Source organism: Pseudopodoces humilis, chromosome 2, assembly GCF_049639895.1.
Source record: "Pseudopodoces humilis isolate 2021_Gansu_Grassland_sample_001 chromosome 2, ASM4963989v1, whole genome shotgun sequence".
NCBI lineage: Eukaryota > Metazoa > Chordata > Aves > Passeriformes > Paridae > Pseudopodoces > Pseudopodoces humilis.
Genome location: NC_142201.1, coordinates 77,669,776 through 77,689,016, shown reverse-complemented (window position 1 = coordinate 77,689,016; position 19,241 = coordinate 77,669,776). Strand labels below are relative to the sequence as shown.

The 19,241-nt window shown below is 41.7% G+C and overlaps 1 protein-coding gene across 1 annotated transcript in view; it reads right to left on the bottom strand.

The window, feature by feature from the left end:
• Positions 1 to 19,034, bottom strand: part of SESN3 (sestrin 3) — a 44,608-nt gene extending 25,574 nt beyond the window's left edge. The window contains exon 1 of the mRNA XM_014250586.2: positions 18,861 to 19,034. Within this exon, the coding sequence (XP_014106061.2) occupies positions 18,861 to 18,965 (105 nt within the window). The 5' untranslated portion in view covers positions 18,966 to 19,034. The remainder of the gene's footprint in view (positions 1 to 18,860) is intronic.
• Positions 19,035 to 19,241: the final 207 nt, after the last annotated feature.

Here is a 19,241-nt window from a genome sequence, read left to right as displayed (position 1 = left end):
CCTAAACAAGCAGAAATTTTTTTTTGGGAAAAAGTAATGAGTAACTTATTATTTATTACACCTTTTCTTATATTATAATCTACAAGCAACTTTGCTACCATCTAGCATTTGTATGGATCTTTGTTATTTAAATTCAGTGGTCTAGCTCTTTAAAATACTCATTATCATCTGCAGCAATAATCTGAGTCAAGTCTGTCACTGGGTGGGAGTGGAGAACTGGATTTCAGATTCCCTCTCTGGGGCTGAATCTTCCCAAAGGAATTGTTTGGTTTTTACCCAGTCTCAGCTTTATCTTACAGTTCTTCAGAATCAAAATACACCAGTTCAATCTCACAGACTTAATGTTATGGAGCCCATATTTGGTTTTCAGCTGATAGACACAAATGCCTTGGATTTTAGTTCACATTAAAAGCAGCATTATTTGCTGCTGCTTCTGGTTAAAACCCTACCTACAAACTGGTTTCTCCTACTCCCACTGTTTTTACTGAGCACATTTTCACTTTTGGTTCTTGGATCCAGGGTCTACCTCAACTGGCTCTAATTACAGTCAAATGCTCTGATTTTCAGTAAATTGTAAGACAATTTTAGTCATACAGTCATACTGGACCATCTGCTTATTCCATCCTCACTGAAAACAGAAGGAAGCATTAAAAAAAAAAAAGCTATCTGAACACTGGTTGTGTCTTAGCATCTACTTTTATTCAAACTCTTCTTTAGGATGCAGGAGGGATTTTGTTTATTTCTGTGCATGCCAAGTTGCATTTTAATTTAGCCACCCAACTTTGGCAGAGGAAGAGCAGTTTAGAAATGTGGCAGAAGTTTAGGATCCATCCAATTCATTTTAGGTGGTAACTTTCTTATTTGTTGTAAATTTGCAGAGGATTAATGTAATAGTTAAAACTACACATAGTCTTGCTGACTAAAATGAAAATTCAATAGTCACAGTTTACCTGTCTTCACATGCCAGTTGTCCTTTGAGACTCTGACTGACAAGAAAAAAAAAGTGTATTCAGCAAAGCTGTGAAATTTTGACACTTATTGACAACAGTTTATTGATGTATCATTCTTTAAAGAAAAAAATATGTTTATGGCATCTAATGTAATAAAACTGGGAGCTTTATAGCTTCAGAACATATCTACAATTCATCTCACATGAAGCTTCCACTGCAACTTCAGAAATTTAGATATACATTTGGAAGGCAAACCTTGGTGTCCTGTAATTCAAAACAATTTCTGTAGAAAAAGAAAAGCCAAAAGCCAAAAATGTGAAGAGCAATGATTTAAATGACACGTAACACTTTATTTGCTGACAGCGCAGAACTCCTCCTTAACAGCTGACCCATTCCTATAATCAAACCCAGGATATAACTCCAGAAGCAATAAAAAAAGAAATGTTCAGAACAAACAATGTCAAAATGTTGAGAGTTCACAAAGCAAAAGCCTTAGGCTACGGTCATTTGCTAGGGGTATTTCAAGTGATTTTGCAACAGTTTCTTCCTCTTAACAGACTGTCCAACTCCAAAAATGCAAACTAAGCCATAAAGATGAAAATTAGCAGAGGAAGTAAAACAGCAGGAAATCTCTTCTTAAATGGAACAGCATTTCAAAATACTTAAACCAGTAACTTTTAACATTAAGAATTTGGCATCTTTGTGCCTCCCAGCTGATGAAGTGGTGCAAAGAGCTGGGAAGAGAGCCAACGTAGTACAATTGATGGAGAGCTTTTGCTCTGGTAACAGGTTACAGCCCCTTTGGATTTCACACAATGAAAGGAAGCCTATCCCAAGTTCCCATCCCTTTACCAGCTATTAAGAACACAATCCACACTAATTAGAAACCAAGGGTCAGCAATTTCTACCCAACCCAAGATGGATGGTCAGGCAGGAGAAGTTCCACAATGGTTCCTTGCTCTTTGAAAGACATCTGGTACACTCGGCCCACGGGAGAAAAACTCAGCAGTGAAGGTGAAGTTACTGGCAGAAAAGCCTATTACCTTTTCCATAAAGCAAGCCTACACCTGCATTCTTACTGCCCCCACTGCTGTATCTCTCTCCTTGTCCTGTAGATCAGACCTATGAACCCAAACCAACCTCCAGCTGCAACTGGGAACAGACAAGGACTGCAAGTCAAATGTCAGAGTAACAAGTATGCTGAAAAACACTTCTTTATTTAAGAAACCTGAACGGTATTTCACAAATTTTTTTTTGGTCAGAATAGATCTAAATTTATCAAGTTAAACACACACCTGTAACTTAATATTGACTGAAGTTCAGAGTACATCTAGTTGTGTAAGTAAGTCTGAGGCTCCTAAACAGAAAAATGGAAGGACCTTCAGAAGAAAATTTGCTCAACTAATGGTGCCAAGTCAAACCTAAGCATTGACTATTAACACCTGAAAAGGGTGAGAGACAAACAACTACCTTTCCTACTTCCTTGTTGTTTGAGAATCACTTCCATTTAATGTAAGCCAAACCTCAAAATCTGACTTCTTATTCATGCCCCAATCATTCTCAGATACCAAGGATGAAACTTGACTGACCAAACACAGGCACCCAAATCAGAGCTAGCCAGCTGCCTGCTGGTTAAAACGAAAAAAGGAAGGTCATCTCTGACTCAGGATGAGAACAACTGTGCTATGGAAAAGCCTGAATTTCCACCATAGACTAAGAGGTCTTCAGGACTAACCAGGTATTGGTCTGAAGACCAGTAAAACATGCATCACCAGCAGACAACAAATGGTCTTCTGGTCTACTTCAGCCTTCAAAAAACCACTAGAAAAACCAAACAAAAAAACCAAAACCAAAATTATGGGGAGAACAGAAAAACGGAGAAACAATGTTTGTCTCATCCATCCACGGAGAACTTCACCTCCTTCCCTCCCTGCACACCCAGCAGTAACACTGGAGTTTGTATGCTCCTCGAGAACTGCCCTCAGGACAGAAGATCTTGTGAGTGAATGTCTAGATGACTCAATACACTACAAGCACAGCAGAAGAGCATTTTCTATGTTTCAACAGCACCAGATATTAAGAGCAAAAGTTAGAAAACTTCAGTGGTTTTAGCTGGGACTTGTTTCATCTGTACCTTGGCTCCCTTCCACCTTCAGGTTCAGTCCACATCTGACATACTGAGACAGACCAGTATTATCTAGTTTGGAGAACATAGCCTTTAGCCATTAAGTTGGCAAAACTGCACTGAGTTAATCTGCCTCCTCATCAGCCAGGACAGGAGTGCTGCGTGTTAAGAAAGGCTCTCTGAAGCAGCACAGCATATCTTTTAATTCCCTGCCTCCACGCTGAGGGCTGCCTTGTCCTGCCTGAGCACAGCCCATCTAACCACGCCTGGTTTTGCTCTGCCAGAAGGGTCCCATGTGCTCAGGAGGCTGCAGGCTCAGCGTGGGCAAGGGCAGAGATTGTGGTCACACGTGTGGCCTCCATCCTCTTACGGAGAGACCAGATCGACTTCCCCGTTGGATCCATGCAGCAGAACACTGCCAGCAGGTACAACTAACGCTTGCTAGAAAGTGCAGATAGAGCAGCAGCTGCTTTGACAGGCCTGAGTTAATACCCAAATTAACAACTGAGAGCACAGCCTCTTTACAATATAGTAATTGAATGGTTAAATACTTCAATTCATAAACACACACACATTTGATTTCTTGGGCATACTGCCAACTGGAGATTAAAAAACAAAAAGAGAGAAAGACCCCTGGGGTTATGCAAATCCATCATGTATCTCTGGCAGAACTGTCTCCCAAGAATGCTCTACCAAATTTTTCATAGAAGTATTGTCTAAAAAGACATGCCTTGTAAGCCAGCAAAAGAGAATGGTGTTCATACTGTAAAAGCATAATGGCATACTCTTACTGTTAAGAAAGTGGCCCAGGGTGCGGTGGTTTTTTGTTTGGTTTTGGCTTTTCCAAGTATTTCAAAGATGCTAAATGATTGAAACAGTAAATTAATGTAAGGGCAGTACACTAAACAGCACTCGGACAATTTTTTAAGGAAAGTCTTGAAAGGACTCCACTGCAATTCATGCTAGAAAATCCTTAAGTGCTACAGTGTTTCAGCAGAGACCATCATCACCAAGGGTTTATAGAAAAGCAGATGCATTTAACAGCATGTAACTATAAAAACAGACTGGGTGAATTTTTAACTAGGGACCATCATCAAGGCTGCATTCTCTCATCGCTCCTCTTTGTTACTGGTGTTGCATTCCTTATGACAAAGAGCAGAGAGAGACATTTTAAGCACAGTGTGCCCTAAAACATTAGGATTTTGATTTGTACCAAAGTGAGACTCTTGAGATTATGCCTACACTGCAGTTGCTAGCACAACTGCTGCTCTTCTACAAGTCAGCTTTAAAGAAGTTCCTGGCTGCACTGGCTTTGAAGAAGTCCTTGGTTAACAGTTCCTAAGAGGGCACATGAAGCTCTGCTGCACAACAGGCTTGAGAAACCAGACAAATGTTACGTCAGCCACTGCTGCGTTTCCAGTTGAAAGGATGAAGCTTGACAGCTTGGAGTGAACATAAAGAGATCTGCTCACAGCAAGTATGGAGTCCTACCTTTGCACTTTAATGGAAAAAATAATAACAATATCCTCCCCTGATTAGCATCTCAGTCCCCCATAGCTGCAGGGGAGGAAGCTGGGCTCTGACCTCTGCACCAGCTCACTAAAATAGTTTCCTTCCCAGCTTCAACTTACCTGCATGATAGACAATCAGAAGCAGCAAGGTCTCCTGCACTGGTCTCCTAGCCACAGTTTTGCACACCACAAAGTATTTTGCTGCCTGAGGTGTTATTCAAGCAATGTTCGTGACTAATGTCAAACAGTTCATGTTTACAGACTACCAAACACTGAAAAATCTTCACAAACTAAGTGTGGTGGAAATCCACCACAGAATTTAACTCAAGAAGGCAAGTCCTCAAAGGCTGAGGACCTTTTCAGTGTGAAAACCTGTTTGACCTCTAACTATGAAATTTTAGATCACACAATCCAGCTTCCCAGGCATTGCCACTACTTTTCACCCTGCAATGTCACTGTACAGCTTACTCCTCTTGTAGTTGTTCTTTTAATATTCAGTAGGAGGTGCACTCTACCTGCTCCCCTGATTGGCCACTGAATGAGGACATGTAAGTGGGAAGTCTGAATTTAATCAGAAGAGCAGCAAACTCAGTGCAGAGACACATTTTGCTATCTGGAACGTATCACAGGTGCTTCTTCGTTGCATTTCAGGGAATAGGTACATGAGCAGAAGCCCTACACCCTAGAAATCAACTTAGCATGTGTCCCTGCCAACACTGCCTTTTGATAAGTCTGTGTCCTTGTAGTGTTTTCAGCTTGATAAAAATTTCTAGGACACCATCTCTTTGCTCAGTACTAAATGCTGCTGCAGACATACACTCCCAAGCACCTTTCACTAACCAAGTACTACATAAAACCAAATTCTATTCAGAGACATAAGAAAGTCAAGCAAATGGCATAAGCATGGGCTTTCAAACTGCTTTTTCCATACCTTTTTTGTACCAAATGATCACAGCAGTTATTTTGAATCTTTGTACAGGAACTATCTTAAGCATCATGGAAGTAACTCACCAAAATTCAGAAAACAAAATCCCCTCACACAGATCAAAGAGGGAAATGTGCTCTGCTCAGCACTGGAGCTCCCCCAGCTAGTTTTCTGCCATCTTTTTCATGCAGGATTGTGAAGCATAGTATTTTGAGCCTTGGAAACAGCAACTCTGAACTGCTGATGTTGCTGTCACAAGCATGTCAAGTAATTTTAATTGATTGCCTCCTTCCTGTCACAGTCTATGCATAGTGTGCTTCTGCCACCTCCAATAAAAAGATTATGAATCAACCAGCAGGCAACAAACTCAAGGAGAGGTACTTAGCCTCCCCCACAACGTGCAGCTAAGCTGTGGAAATCCTTGCTGTAAGATGCTATGGAGTGTGTTTAAATGTGAAGTGTTCAAGTTCATGGAAGAGAAATACAAGAACGGTTATTAAATATGGAAAATTCACCTCCAGCTCAGGAAGTTTTCAAATGGAAAATACGTGGAGCCTGGGAGATAGTGCTGTGGGAGTGCATAACAAACTGTTCCATTTTGTGTCTCCTCTCTTCAATATCTTCCCTTAGCTTCCCTGGAGTCTGAGTTTCAATCTGACCCATTGTATCTGCCCTAATGCTGTCATATATCTGCAACAGATTGGTTGAAAAATACTGCTTACTCTTTAAGTCCTATTAAAAAACAGAACTTATTTTCCAATAGAGATAGGAATAGGCACCTCCCAAGCAAGGAGGCATTTTAGCTAAACCAGACCATTACAGAAATAAGCATGGTGCTAATCCAGTGTGGATGATGCAGGCCATGTTATGCAGCTCCTTAGTGCCTGGGTGAGCACATTCCTACACTGCCTGTTCAGCACAGGTGGTATCAAATAATTTACCTCAGAATCTGAAGTACATTACATTTCAGTTTGTTTAGATAGATGGTACTGAAGAAATATAAGCACATATTGGCTATGCTACCTCACCATGAAGAACTTTAACTAAGCCGTTTGCATTAACATTCAAGACAACATCAAAATATTAAAACATGAGCCAGTTATAAGGTTTCTAATTTATAGCGAAATTTGTGGCTGATGTTCCTTAAAATTTTAAGTTAATCCATTGAAAAGCTTTTAAAAGAAAATGAGAAGCCCCCTTGGCACAAGTTTCTTGGACATATGCTTATGTACAACTGATGATCACTGACCATCTTTGCAACAGTTCAAATAATGTAAGGCACCCTGATGCTGTTCTCCTCACTCCGCCTGGGAAGGGATAGCCCTCCTGGACATCCAAAAGGAGCAATATCCTCCTGCTTTAAGAGAAGCACCTTTTTTTTGCCATCTTTCTTTGGCTGATGACTCAAACAGAGAGAATGTGCCAGACGAAAATAAAATCTCCCTGACTAACATGCTTTACCTCTAGCCTAAAGGTACAATTTCCAAGAGCAAGCGCCTTGCTGTCTAAGCCAGGAGTTTAAGCCTCTTTTGATTAGTTGACTTGTAAGCATTTTTCAGAAGGAGGTGGCACCCACCCCATGCCTCTGAGTTTACTGAAGCAAGTCTTCTTACACAGTCTCCTTGAAGGAAGTCCAGAAGAATCTTACAGGTGCTAGGGCCACAGATGGAAAACCATGGGTGAGCCCTTTTGATTTTTCACCCGATAGGAAATCCAAAAATAGTCACTCAATTAGAACAAATTGTTTCTCCAAGGAGTCTCGTTTGCAAAGGCAGGAGACTGTTTTACAATGAGCAGGGAGCTGACACGCTGTTTTACATTTGATTAGTCTGGGAAAGTCTGGGTAAGAGACAGACAGGGAAAAGGCACCATCTCAGTAGCACATTCACAAGCCACTGACTTTCTGGAACAACCATAAGAATTTTTGCAGTCAGGCAGTTTCTTCTTCCCCTTTCCTCTTGTTTTTTTAAGAACATTTTGCATCTTAAGCTACATCTTACCAAAGTGAGTCATTAGTGAGATACAATCTCCAAAACACACCTACTTAATGTAGCTGAGCTGGTGGCAGCAAAGACCTAAGATACAAATGTATTTTCATGACGGAGCTTAAAAGATATGCTGATTTTCAAAAATGAAGATTTCTAACTGTTAGAGAAGATTTATTGCATGTAAATACAGGACTTGTCCAGAGATCAGCTACTCCTGTTCTCTCCAGCCACTCGGGCCAGCAGATTGACAGAAGTTCAGATTTACCTCCAGCCTCTGCTGGCAGATGCTACTGTTTTTCTCAGAGTACTGCCTACACTTTTACTGAAAGAGCTTTCACTACAGTTTGGCGATTTAACAACCCTAAAAAAAAAAAAGAAAAAAAAAAAAAAAGCAACAACCAGAAAGTAACAAAGAAACAACAAGCTCACTTTTTTTATACCCTGCTTGAACAAAGACTTCTGTAGCTATGGAAGAGTGATTAACACACACTGCCTAATAAGGTTCTCCATTGCCATCCAGTTGACTTGCCCTTTTTCTTAATGAAGTCACCAAACCCAAACTGAGACCTTTTCAACAGAGCAAGCCCAGCTCCTAAGAGACACATTCACAGCCTTTACTTGCACCAGCCTTACCTCTATATGAGATGTCACCATGCAATTTTTTGTCCAACTTTTCTGGGAATCAAGAACTGACACCACAGACCTACCTTCTCAAACATGACAAATTAATAATTTTGGATGGCTGGATGCTGCCTCTATGTATTCATGAGGCACAGCTTAACTCAAAGGAGCGTCCCATACAAAACAGCAACAGCACTGGATAGTCAAACTGCTTTGGCTTGTATGGCAAGTTTCTGTTGAATAAATAGGTCAAGTAAATACCTTTATCTAATACCTTTTGCATAAGTGGCCTAAGGAGCAGGGGCATGGAGGGAGACCCTGCTTCCACCTCGATTCCCCTCTTGCTTTTCTAAGCCTTGTGTGAAAGATGTTTCCAGCACACCCTCCATGGCTGCAGACTGCTTTCCTTCCACTTGGCCTCTGCCCTGGCGGAAGAGGCACCAAGCTCCATTTCTTCTGAAGAACAATGCTGGCTGCAGGCTCCTTCAACCTTTAATTACGTTAAGTTCACCTTTTCAACCAACACACCTTTCCTCCTAACTACTTGTCAAGCACCAGCACAGAAGCGAGACAAGTTTTAAATTGCTGGAATAAAAGTCACTCATTTCAAAGCAGATTCTACTTGAATAACCCCCAATGTTACTGCCTCATCCAATCTTTCCCCAGTAACACAAAACTTAAAATATTAATGTAATTGAACAGTTTGTTTGGGTTTTCTGGAGGGAAAAGAAGATGAAAATATTTTCTGAAGCATTAATATGGTATAATCTAGCCAGGAGTTTTTCTGGTTCAACCCTTTCACTGCATTTGTTTAAATGTGGCAACTGCAAAATGTAGAAATATTAAATATGGTAAAGAAACAGAACTGAAAAAAAAAAACCAACAAAAAACGAAACACAAGAAAGAACACAAAAGGCCATGTCTGATTCTAGCAAATGCATTAGAGCCTTTCTTCTGTATTTCATAGGGAGAAGGCAACCAGTCAAAATGAACTGTTGGCTAATGAACACCAAGCACCTCAAGTGCTCCTAAAGTATTTTGATATGTACTCCCTACTAGGGACTGTTAATTTCCACCACAGAGTCCCAATTTAGGGTTTTCTACCCAGAGTGGTCTAGAGTGAAAATGGCTGCAACTGAGTTAAAGAGGACTTAAAAAACATGGGTGCTCAAACAGCTGGCACTGCAATGGGTGAAATGGGTGTTGCACTCAGCTTTTGGAGGCGACTGACCCAGCCAGTTCATAATGGGGAGAGAAATGTGGTGCTTCAACTTTAAATTCTTATTTATAGTGTGTTGTTGTCACCTTATTACTAGACAACAACAGGGACAAATTGGGAACTTCAGCATGTTTCTACCTCATATACACATTAACTTGTGTAGAACACATGTGCACAACCATCTGAAGTCCAGCTTACAGAGTTAGTAGTATGGGTGCTTCTCTATAAATAGCTGCCTTAATTTTCTAACTCTAAGCCAGATATTGCAGTCAGGCAATCAGTGCTCACTGGAATAATCACATCCTGATGCTGATTTCCAGGGAAGCACAAGGTTTGCTCTGCCTGCTGAATAGCCAGTGGGTATTTGCATGCAGGCAGCACGTTGACTTCAAGACACAAAACATATTGTAGTAAAGCAACATTTCAAGTGTTCTTCCACACTGGATGAGATCCAGCTGGTGTCAGGTAGAATATTTAGACAGCATGTAGGCGCTCCATTTCATTAGAGGTCTAATCAAATTTCTAAATGCTAGAACAAATTACTGTTTCCACACCTCTAATCAGCAATGAGGGTGCTTTACTGAGAGGAATGTCAATCAACTCAGAGGGGAATATTTTTTATTTTTTTAGTTAATAGGCATAATTACTTTAAAACAGATTTAGAACCATATGGCCAAAACCCCTCCAGATACATTTAGACAATAATGTAACTATATTCCCTTTACCACACACTACAGCAGGAGATATTAAACATATTTACAAGCATGTGCTATTAAATTAGGTTCAACACTGTTAAGACACTGTCTTATTAAACAGTCTTTAACTGCAGAATTCATACAGAGGAGAGAACATATGCTAGCTTTCAATTGTTTTGTTAGTATCAGCCAGAGCAAATCCAATGCAATAATAAACTGCCCAGAGACAAATAAATGATGATTTTGAGTAAGCAACTGTGTACTGCTCTAGAATGGTTTACACCAAGACAGCTTATATTCCTTCACTGTCATGAAAATAACTTTGTTTTACTGACATTATGTGCAATTGCTCAGAAGCATGAATTTTTTATTTGAAAATGTTAAGTGAGGAGTCATTCTTGCAACCATTCCTCCTTTCTAAGGAACAATTTTAATCTATCCTATAAGGTGTCAAATGACTCTGAAAGAATTTACATTTCTCTTCAGTTTCACGACAAAACTGATTCATAATTTAATATGCTTTAAAACAGAAACAAAATTACACTTTTTTTTCCAAACTGCAACAATTGAGACATATTGACTGTATTTACGACTTTATTGCTCATTTTGAATAGATGAAAACTTGATTTTCAAGTTACCTTTTACTTTTCTTCCAAATGTCTTTTGCACTCGCAGAGGAAACAGAGATCTATGACTCCAAAGAATTCTTATGAATGCGATCCCTCCTGGCTTTCATACACATTAACCTAACATTTGTGTATGTTGGAAGACCTAAACCACAGCCAAAGGGTGGTCCACACACTGGCCATGCCATATTCCCTTGTGATAAAGTCTTATTACTTCTGTTCCAGCCTACTCCCAACATATGAAGCCAGGAATACTTCATATTCCACTCAATTATTATTTTTTACCACCTGATCCCCTGAGGAAGGGGACTGCAGATAGCCTCACACTATTACCAAGTTCAAAAAGTTGGGGGCTGAGCTCAGTATGCATTAGGAATCCACTGCTAGTCTAACAAAACAAAGTGCTTACCTTAAGAGTAATATGAGTCATTAACAGCAACAAAAGGTGTTTAATCAGGAGGTTTTATCGTTTATTTATCTTACCCTAGTTCAGGTAACCAGGCACATTCAAGAAAGAATTAAGATATCTTCTTAGATTAAGAACAGACTTCTGTCTCTTACCCTGAGAACCATCACTTACACCCAGTTCATCCTCTCCCTAACTTAAGTCCATGACTGCCACAAAGATTATGCCCTACAAGAAAAAAACCCATGCTTCAAACACCTTCCTCTCAATTTAAGAAATATGCGAGAATGAAGACATTTGAATAAATCAGTGGTTGATATGGTCTGTAACAGGAACAAAATAGTTTTCCAACTTCATAAACACATACTATTAACTACCATCTACACCAGTATTTTGCCCCAAGTGATAGTTATCTAATGTTTGATATGCAAGAAGCATCCTATAATAAAAATTTAAAACTAGTGATTAAGAAAGACATTTAAAATTAATACCCCTTGGTCATGGCCTCCCCTATTATCAGTAACACTGGTCTGCCCAGGATGGCATACCAAGAACAGCATAAAATTTTTTGAACTATCTGTAATATGTTTCATGGACTGACTGATAGGCAAACAATCAGAAAAAATTTGTTTGTGGAGAGTATCCCTACCTCCCTGTAATGGCATTTTACAATTTGACTCATCTGCATTACGTTCCCTATAGCTTCTACTCAGAGCACAAAGACTACCAGGCTGGGCTGCAGAGACAACAATGGGAAGCACCTCTGCATACAAACAGGAACACCTGCAAAGAACAGAGAAATTAAACAGCATAAATTATTTCCATACAGGTTTTTCCAAAGATGATGAGGTGCAATTTCTCATTAACTGAGGTCTCCCTCCTGACAATTCAAATTTCTTTTCTATGGAAAATGCCCCATTTCCCCCCGGTCCATCCTGACCCACTTAGACAAAAGCCAATATTCAGCCCGGACACGCAAACTATGCTTGAGATCCCTCATTATTCTCCAGCCCTGTAAATGGAAATCTGATAATAAAATCTCCAGACCCCAGCTATGCACAGCCAGGGGAGAATTATACCACTATCTTCTCTCTCTCAAATCTCCCTAGCCAGAAAAAAACGGTTCAAATAAAGAACTAAATGAGTATTAGCAGCTCCTTCACCAATGTGGGAGAGAGGAAAAACCAAGGATGCTTAATGAACCATATTGTTTTTTTCAGATTCCAAAACACTGCCATTTAAAGAGATGTGAGATTTGAAGCCCTAATTAAGTAATATGCATAAATTTAAAGCAAATGTTCACAGAGTCCACATCTCCAAACCACAGCCTGTGATTTGGCTAATGCAATGCTCCACTCCCACCAGCAGAACTAAGTCTTAGCAGAGGACAACCTCCACACTTGGCTAACCCACTCCCAACACTAAACCTCAAAGTTTCTTCTGAAGAAAATCCTCCTGCCCACTTTCTCTCCTTTCTTACCTTCATTCCTTCCCTGTAATTCAGGGAAGACTGTGTTTTTGCTTTTGATTTTTTAGATAGAATGACTATTCTAAATGAGCATGGTTGCTACAAGGCCACCTCTTACAGCTTTTCATTGCAAAACAGCGTCACGCACCAGAGGTTCATTTCACTCATGCCACTCTCATTACAGGTCTAATGAAAATTTAATAGCTCTGCCATCTCATTTTCAGCCAGTAAAACTAGGAAAACACAAGTTTTTAAAGCAAAAATAGGAGAACCCAGGCAGCCTCAGTACCAGCATACACGTGCAAAGAGCAATACTGCCCTTTGATTTCAGAACACCAACACTCTACACGGGGGATGGGAGAACCATCAGTTAAATGGATCAGATTCTGAAAAGATACAAATCACTGAAACACTCCTGAGGATGGGGAAGGAAAGTAACCAGTCAACTCTGGATTTTCACTGCATTTATTTCACAGGAAAGAACCTTCTTCTTAGTTTGTTGGGAGTTTTTTATCAAATCTTTCAAAAAAAAAAAATAAAAAGAATGAATTATGAGAGTGAGGGGCCTGTTGGTATCAACTTCAACTGCCTTCAAAAGTTTGGTTTGTTGCTATTGGTTTATTTATTATTTATTGCTTTACATTTTTGGATCCTAAAAATTCCATCTTGTCCCTTCAGCTGTGCATGTAGGATTAGTTGGGGGAGTGACCTGAGCTGGTTTCACCATGTTTCACCAGTGCTCCAGGGGACTGGAAGACACAAACACTGAAGGCAGACACAATGTTTTACACAACAGAATGTTGCTAAAATTAGAACCAATGCAAACAGAGTTGATTTTTCATGACAGATTTTGCAAATAATTTTGAGAAATCCTTTAGGAAAAAACACACTGGAGATTTAAAGCCATCCAGGCAGCTCCTCACATCCCTTACAATGTAAAGGGAGATTATTATTAAGAGGCATCAAACTGTAGAAGACATAATTTGATTTTACAAATTAAGATTCTCTGTGACAGCCAAGGTTTGTTGATGAGATTTCCAAAGCCAACTAGACTATGCAACTCAACAGCAACAAAAAAAAGAGATGCTGCACTGTGGGAAACCCAGCGTGTTTTCCAAGCAAAGGCATAGAAACTTTGATTTGCCTATACTCAGAATAGATTGAACCAGGTTACTTCCCTCAAAATAGCTGAGATATCCTTGAAAGGCCTCTTGATTTTTACAGTGCAGGTAACAGCATCTCCATGCATCTTCATGACTCACAGTGACACACATATTTTAGCTTACACAGGCTTATGAGACCTGACATTAAACTATTTTTGGTTCACTTTTGGGCTACTTTCTCACTCACCCACACAGAACAATAATGTGAATGAAAGTGTGTCTTTTTCTTTCTTTTTTTTTGGATATGACTTCAACTCCCTGAGCTTAGGCTAGTGCTATTGTAAGCAGGGCATCATTTAATGACATTCACACATTTTTCTATCTTAAAAGCCAGTGCTTTTTTTGGCAGCATCAGACCTAGAACAAACTCTTCCAGATCCTCGTACCTGTGGACACTTCAATTTTCCAGCCTAAATGTATTTATGACCATATTACATCCATCTACTCTTGAGCTCATTTCTCCTCACTTGCTCTTACCATGAGATGTATTTATAGACACTGATCATATCCCCTCTCAGCCTTTGTTTCTGCTGGATTAAAAAAAAAATTTTTTTTGCTTCCTTCTGCAAAACCAGTACGCCCTTTCTCCCTGCACCCAGCCAGCTCCCCTCTGTGCCTGTTTAATTAGGGTCTATCCTTCCCAGCTTCCCTCCTCTTCAACACCCCAGCCCTGCAGGGTGACAGTAAGGTGTTGGTCCTCCTGAATCAACATCCTTCTCCCTGCTCCTTCCAAGGAGCTGTTCTTATTAAAAGTAATCTGCAGCAAACAGCCAAGCCTGTAACTCTCACATTTCACACCACTTTAACTATGCCAGTGCTCAAGATCTCCCAGCTCTCCATGAAATATCCTTCTCTCCCTGGACCAACAACGTTTATCACTTGTGTTGTCCTCTCAGCACAGTGATTTCTCCTTTCAGCATGGCCCACCATAATTCCCATTCTCATCAGTTCCCAATCACTGTAATTAACAGTAACAGAAAAATAGACAAACTGTGTCAGATCAAAGGTCCCTCCTGCCCAGTAACCTGTCACTGCCAGGGGACAATAGGATACATGTTAACAGCCAGGAACGCATACAGAAATTATACTGAGAGGTGATGCTATTTCATATTTACGTGTGCTGTTTCATTTTTCTGTTATGAATTTGCCCAAGTAATTTTCAAACCTAGTTAAACTTTTTGATATATAGAACATTTGACGTTAGTAAATACAAACATTTAATTTGCATTGACTTGCAGTGTCAAATTCAACCTTTGATGTTACTTCAGACGTTTAATGACTACAGTGCAGTTTTAGTCCAAAGCTTTTGGAAGAGGACACTCTAGCAGCTGTCTTATCAATAGAAGACCACTACATTAGTCTAGTATGACCTACTTCTGGTGATATAATGTCATACATATTTTTTCATGTTTGCTTTAGTAACTTTGTACAGTATTGAGAGTTGTACTAAAGAAGGAGACAGGCATGGGAGGGTGAGGAGCAAATTATGTCCATCATTTTTATGGGTATTTCCCCTCTCACATGATCACCCTGGATGGGTAGGTCTATAAATACCAGGAAAGTCCTGAATTTCATATGCCTTTATGTTTCACTCCAGCGCAGACACTGGCTCAAGCCAGGAGGATCAGCTAAGCTGGGTCCACTTCCACCTTGCCAACACTGCAGGCTGCTTTTAAACCACACTCCCCCATCACCCATCTTGCCACTGCCCTTCCATCTCCCTCACTGAAATCTAACACAAACCAAATATTTAATCCTGGAACCATGTTTGTACTTTTCTCTCCTACCAACTTGTATGTACATGTAAAAGAACCTTTTACTTCATATGCTTTGCAATTTGCAACCAAACTTGAACAGTTGGCAAATCCCCTCTGTTCCTACATTTTTTTATGTATCAGGATTTTTCTATCCCTTTTTGCTTATTCCTAAAAGCCTTCCTGAAGCAGTTATTTATCCAAAGAAATACTGAGCTCTTCCTATATAATATTCTTTCTTGCTTGGGATATTGATTTTGTTTAGGCAGCAGAACCCTGGGTTTCCATCAGGCTCCAGGATAACACCCTGGAGCTCCCCTGCCCAGGGACTCCCCTACATGTTGCATTTTCAAGGGGGAGAGCTGGAGCTGTCCTGGTTACTGAAGCGGCAGCAATTCTCAGCCACCTCTAGGAAAGACCTGGCAACAGCACTCCTATGTCCTGTTAAGCACTTTTCCCCACTGGTATGCCACAGTTTTGTTACAGAGGCTGCCCATCCATCCCATGAACCAGAGCTACTCATCTTGTTTTGGGCATTCTCACATTTATTTTAAACTGATTAAAAGCAGTAGCCTTGGTTGTCTGTTCAACAAGTTCACTCACCAAACCCAAGACAGCATCACCTATTACTGGTTGCCCTTTTTTTGTTTTCTCCTAAGTCAAATAATGATGCAGTTGTTGTATCTGTGACTGTCTAAGCCCTTCTGATTAGCAACAACTGTTCTGCAAGTAGATCTGATTATCTAAAGAGTACCATAACAATAAACCCAACTGGAAATTGTATCCTTTTAATAGGAGAAACCTTCTTCATAGGCAAATTCAACCCATGAATCCTTAGCAAGATTCTCAGTGCTGCCCTCATAGAACTTTCCATAACAAAACATAACTTTGATTAATCTGAAATCAGATGAAGCATAAAATGCTGCATCTAGCTTTTCCTGTTTCCCAGCTGAAAGAGAAACTTACCTTCACCCATGAGAATCCAAAACCTGCTAGACTATTTCAAATTTCATTATATGCCACTGAGTTGAAAGCTTTACCCCTTATGATTTTGACAACAGCTCTACTTAAACAGTGAGCATTCAAATGATTTCAAATAAAGACTTATAACGGAGGAGGGCAGAAGAGATTCAACATGTTTCAAGGACAATAATTTTTTCCAGTATATTATCACATGAACATTAAAAAAAAACCCAAAAAAACCAAAAACAACTACCATCAAAAGAACAGATGAGGCAGCACGTATCTGAAGATTATTACTCTGAGACTCAGGTCCAATTTGCATCTTGTTTTTATCAAGCGTTTTCTTTTTTTTTTCCCCCCCACGTTTTCTACTTGCATGCTTGTCAATGAGGTGCAAAAGGTTAAAATTTACAGTGATTTTTATTACATCAACTTTTTAATAATGACAGATACAGTCAGAAGCTTTGCACTTCTATTTTTATTGTCTAGCCTACAACAGAGATGGAACGATGATGTCCCAGTACCACCACTGAAAGCACAGATCACCTGTGTTTCAAGAGGGTTTCATGGGCTGTCACTCAGTTTCTTCATTCTTCCCCAATTTTGTATAGCTGAAATGACCACAGCCAAAGCAGAGCAGCATTAAGTTGCCTTCCTCAACAGACCCAAATGTGTTCCTATGTTTCACCACCATCCCTAAACTACTTTAAAATAAAATAAAAATACAACAATAAATCAAATCCAGCAAGTTTCCCGTTACCAGAAAAGTACCATCTAACCCTGTCCCCACCTACCTCCCACTGATATTAAAGAGGTATACAAAAAAAGTCTTACCCAGCAGGATGGGAATATGGCTTCAAAAAAAATCAGTAACTTAAATTTAATTTTAGATTTACAAGTGCTGCCAAGCACCACTTTATTTGTCAACAAAACATTTTGATTATTTGGCAGAACAAAGCAAGCTCCCTCCCTGCTTGTTCTACAGACATATTTGGCACTGGTTAATTTGTATGTCTTTAGACATATGTCAAGTCTGAAGCTGTTTCAGGCTTTAACCCTGCAGAACTTCTCTGTTTTAAGTAGTTGTTTTTTCTTAAAGTGGGAAGAGCAGCAAGCTAAAGCCAAGAAGGGATTTGGTCCTGCAATGAAATGGTTAAAAGTCAGACTCTGCTGATGTGTGCTTCTCTGATCCATTACGTTTCTCGAAAGCTGAGCTAAGAGCTGAGCACCAAGTATCAACTGTAATATGATCCAAGAGTTTATGGAAAAAATAACTGCACATACCAAGCATGCACATTTAATAAGATTTTGTTTCCATTAAAATATTCAAGAAACACGATTTTTAAGATCTGCTTCTCTCTCTGCCCGATTTTTAACGTTTCTCCTCCCCCTCCCCTAAATACACACCTCCTTTCCAAAAACCAAACCCTAAAAAAAAAAAAAAAAAAAGGGGAAGAAAGAAAAAAGCAGTCCTACTGCAGGGAAGAGAGGCTTGAAAAACAACTTTGATTGGCACTTGGCCTGACCCACAGAGGAAGAAAAACAGTTTTTGGACAAAGAGCGCAAATATTTGAGCTCATTGACTTACAGGCTTTCTTAGCTTTTGCAAGAACAGACCTGGAGCAAAATGTGTTGGGAGAGATTGAATTAAAATAAAACCAAAACCGGCATCGCGTTCATCTTGAGCGCTCGGAGACTCGGCGCATTTGAACAGCTCAGCAATTTTAATTCATTTGCACTGGACAAACAAAAAGCACCTCCACTAATGCTCCCCATGAGGCAGATGTCGGGAGCAGGGGGTGCAGCCGCCGCACCCCTCCGGGGGCACGGGGGATCCGCCGGGAAGCGGCCGGGCACTGCAGGGATGTGGTTTGGCGGACTGGGGGGCGGGGGGGCTGGCAATTCTTTGCTGCTTTTCTTACATTTTTAAAGCTCTGATCTTAGACTCCCCCGCCCGCACAAAGACTTGACGGAGATCGCGGCGATGAATTTCGCCGGTGAAATATGTGGATATTAAACTTTATGAGCGCGGCCCCAAGTCAAGCCCCCCGCCCCGACGCCATCGGGGCGGCCGAGTGCCCCCCAACCCTCGGGATGAGGGGGCAGCCTGGGACAAGGGCAAATGACAGCCGTCCCAAGGGGGGACAGGGGCGATGGGGGCGCGGGACTTGGCACCCCCTCGGCACCCCCTGGGTTCCCCTCGCCCTGCACCCCTCTACCACCGCCCAGCCCGTACTCCCCAGGCACTCACCTCCTGGAAAGCCCCCACCCCACCGCCTCCCTCCGCCCCACGGCTACCCTATTGCCCATTTCCATCTGCTCACGCCACTGTGGCCGTACGTGTCCCATCCGCCAAGTCTCTGTCCCGCTGCCCCTCGCTCCCCCAACACCCCCCACAAGCCTCTCCCGCGGCTCCCGTCGCCTCTGTGCGGGCGCCCCCCGATACCTGTCTCGGCACCTTCCGGCAATTGCCGCACACCCGGTACTGCCCGGCGGCGGCGGCGGCAGCGGCGGCGGCGCTGCCCACGGGTCCGGAGCCGAGGCGGTTCATGGTGGTGGGGATGGCGGCGACGGCCGGGCAGGACGGGGAGGCCCAGGACGCTCCGCGCCGCTCAGCTGCCCGCACCGCCGGCCGCCCCCATCCCCGGCCGCGGCCCCAGCGCCCGCTCCGCGCCACCGCCCCCCGCGCACACCCCCGCGGGCCCCGCCAATCCGCGCCGCCCGCCCCGCCCGCCGCCGCCGCCCCCGGCCAATCGCGGCGGGGCGCCCGCCGCCGGCCAATGGGCAGCGCCCTCTCCGGCTCCCATCTCCGGGCAGCCTGCGGGAG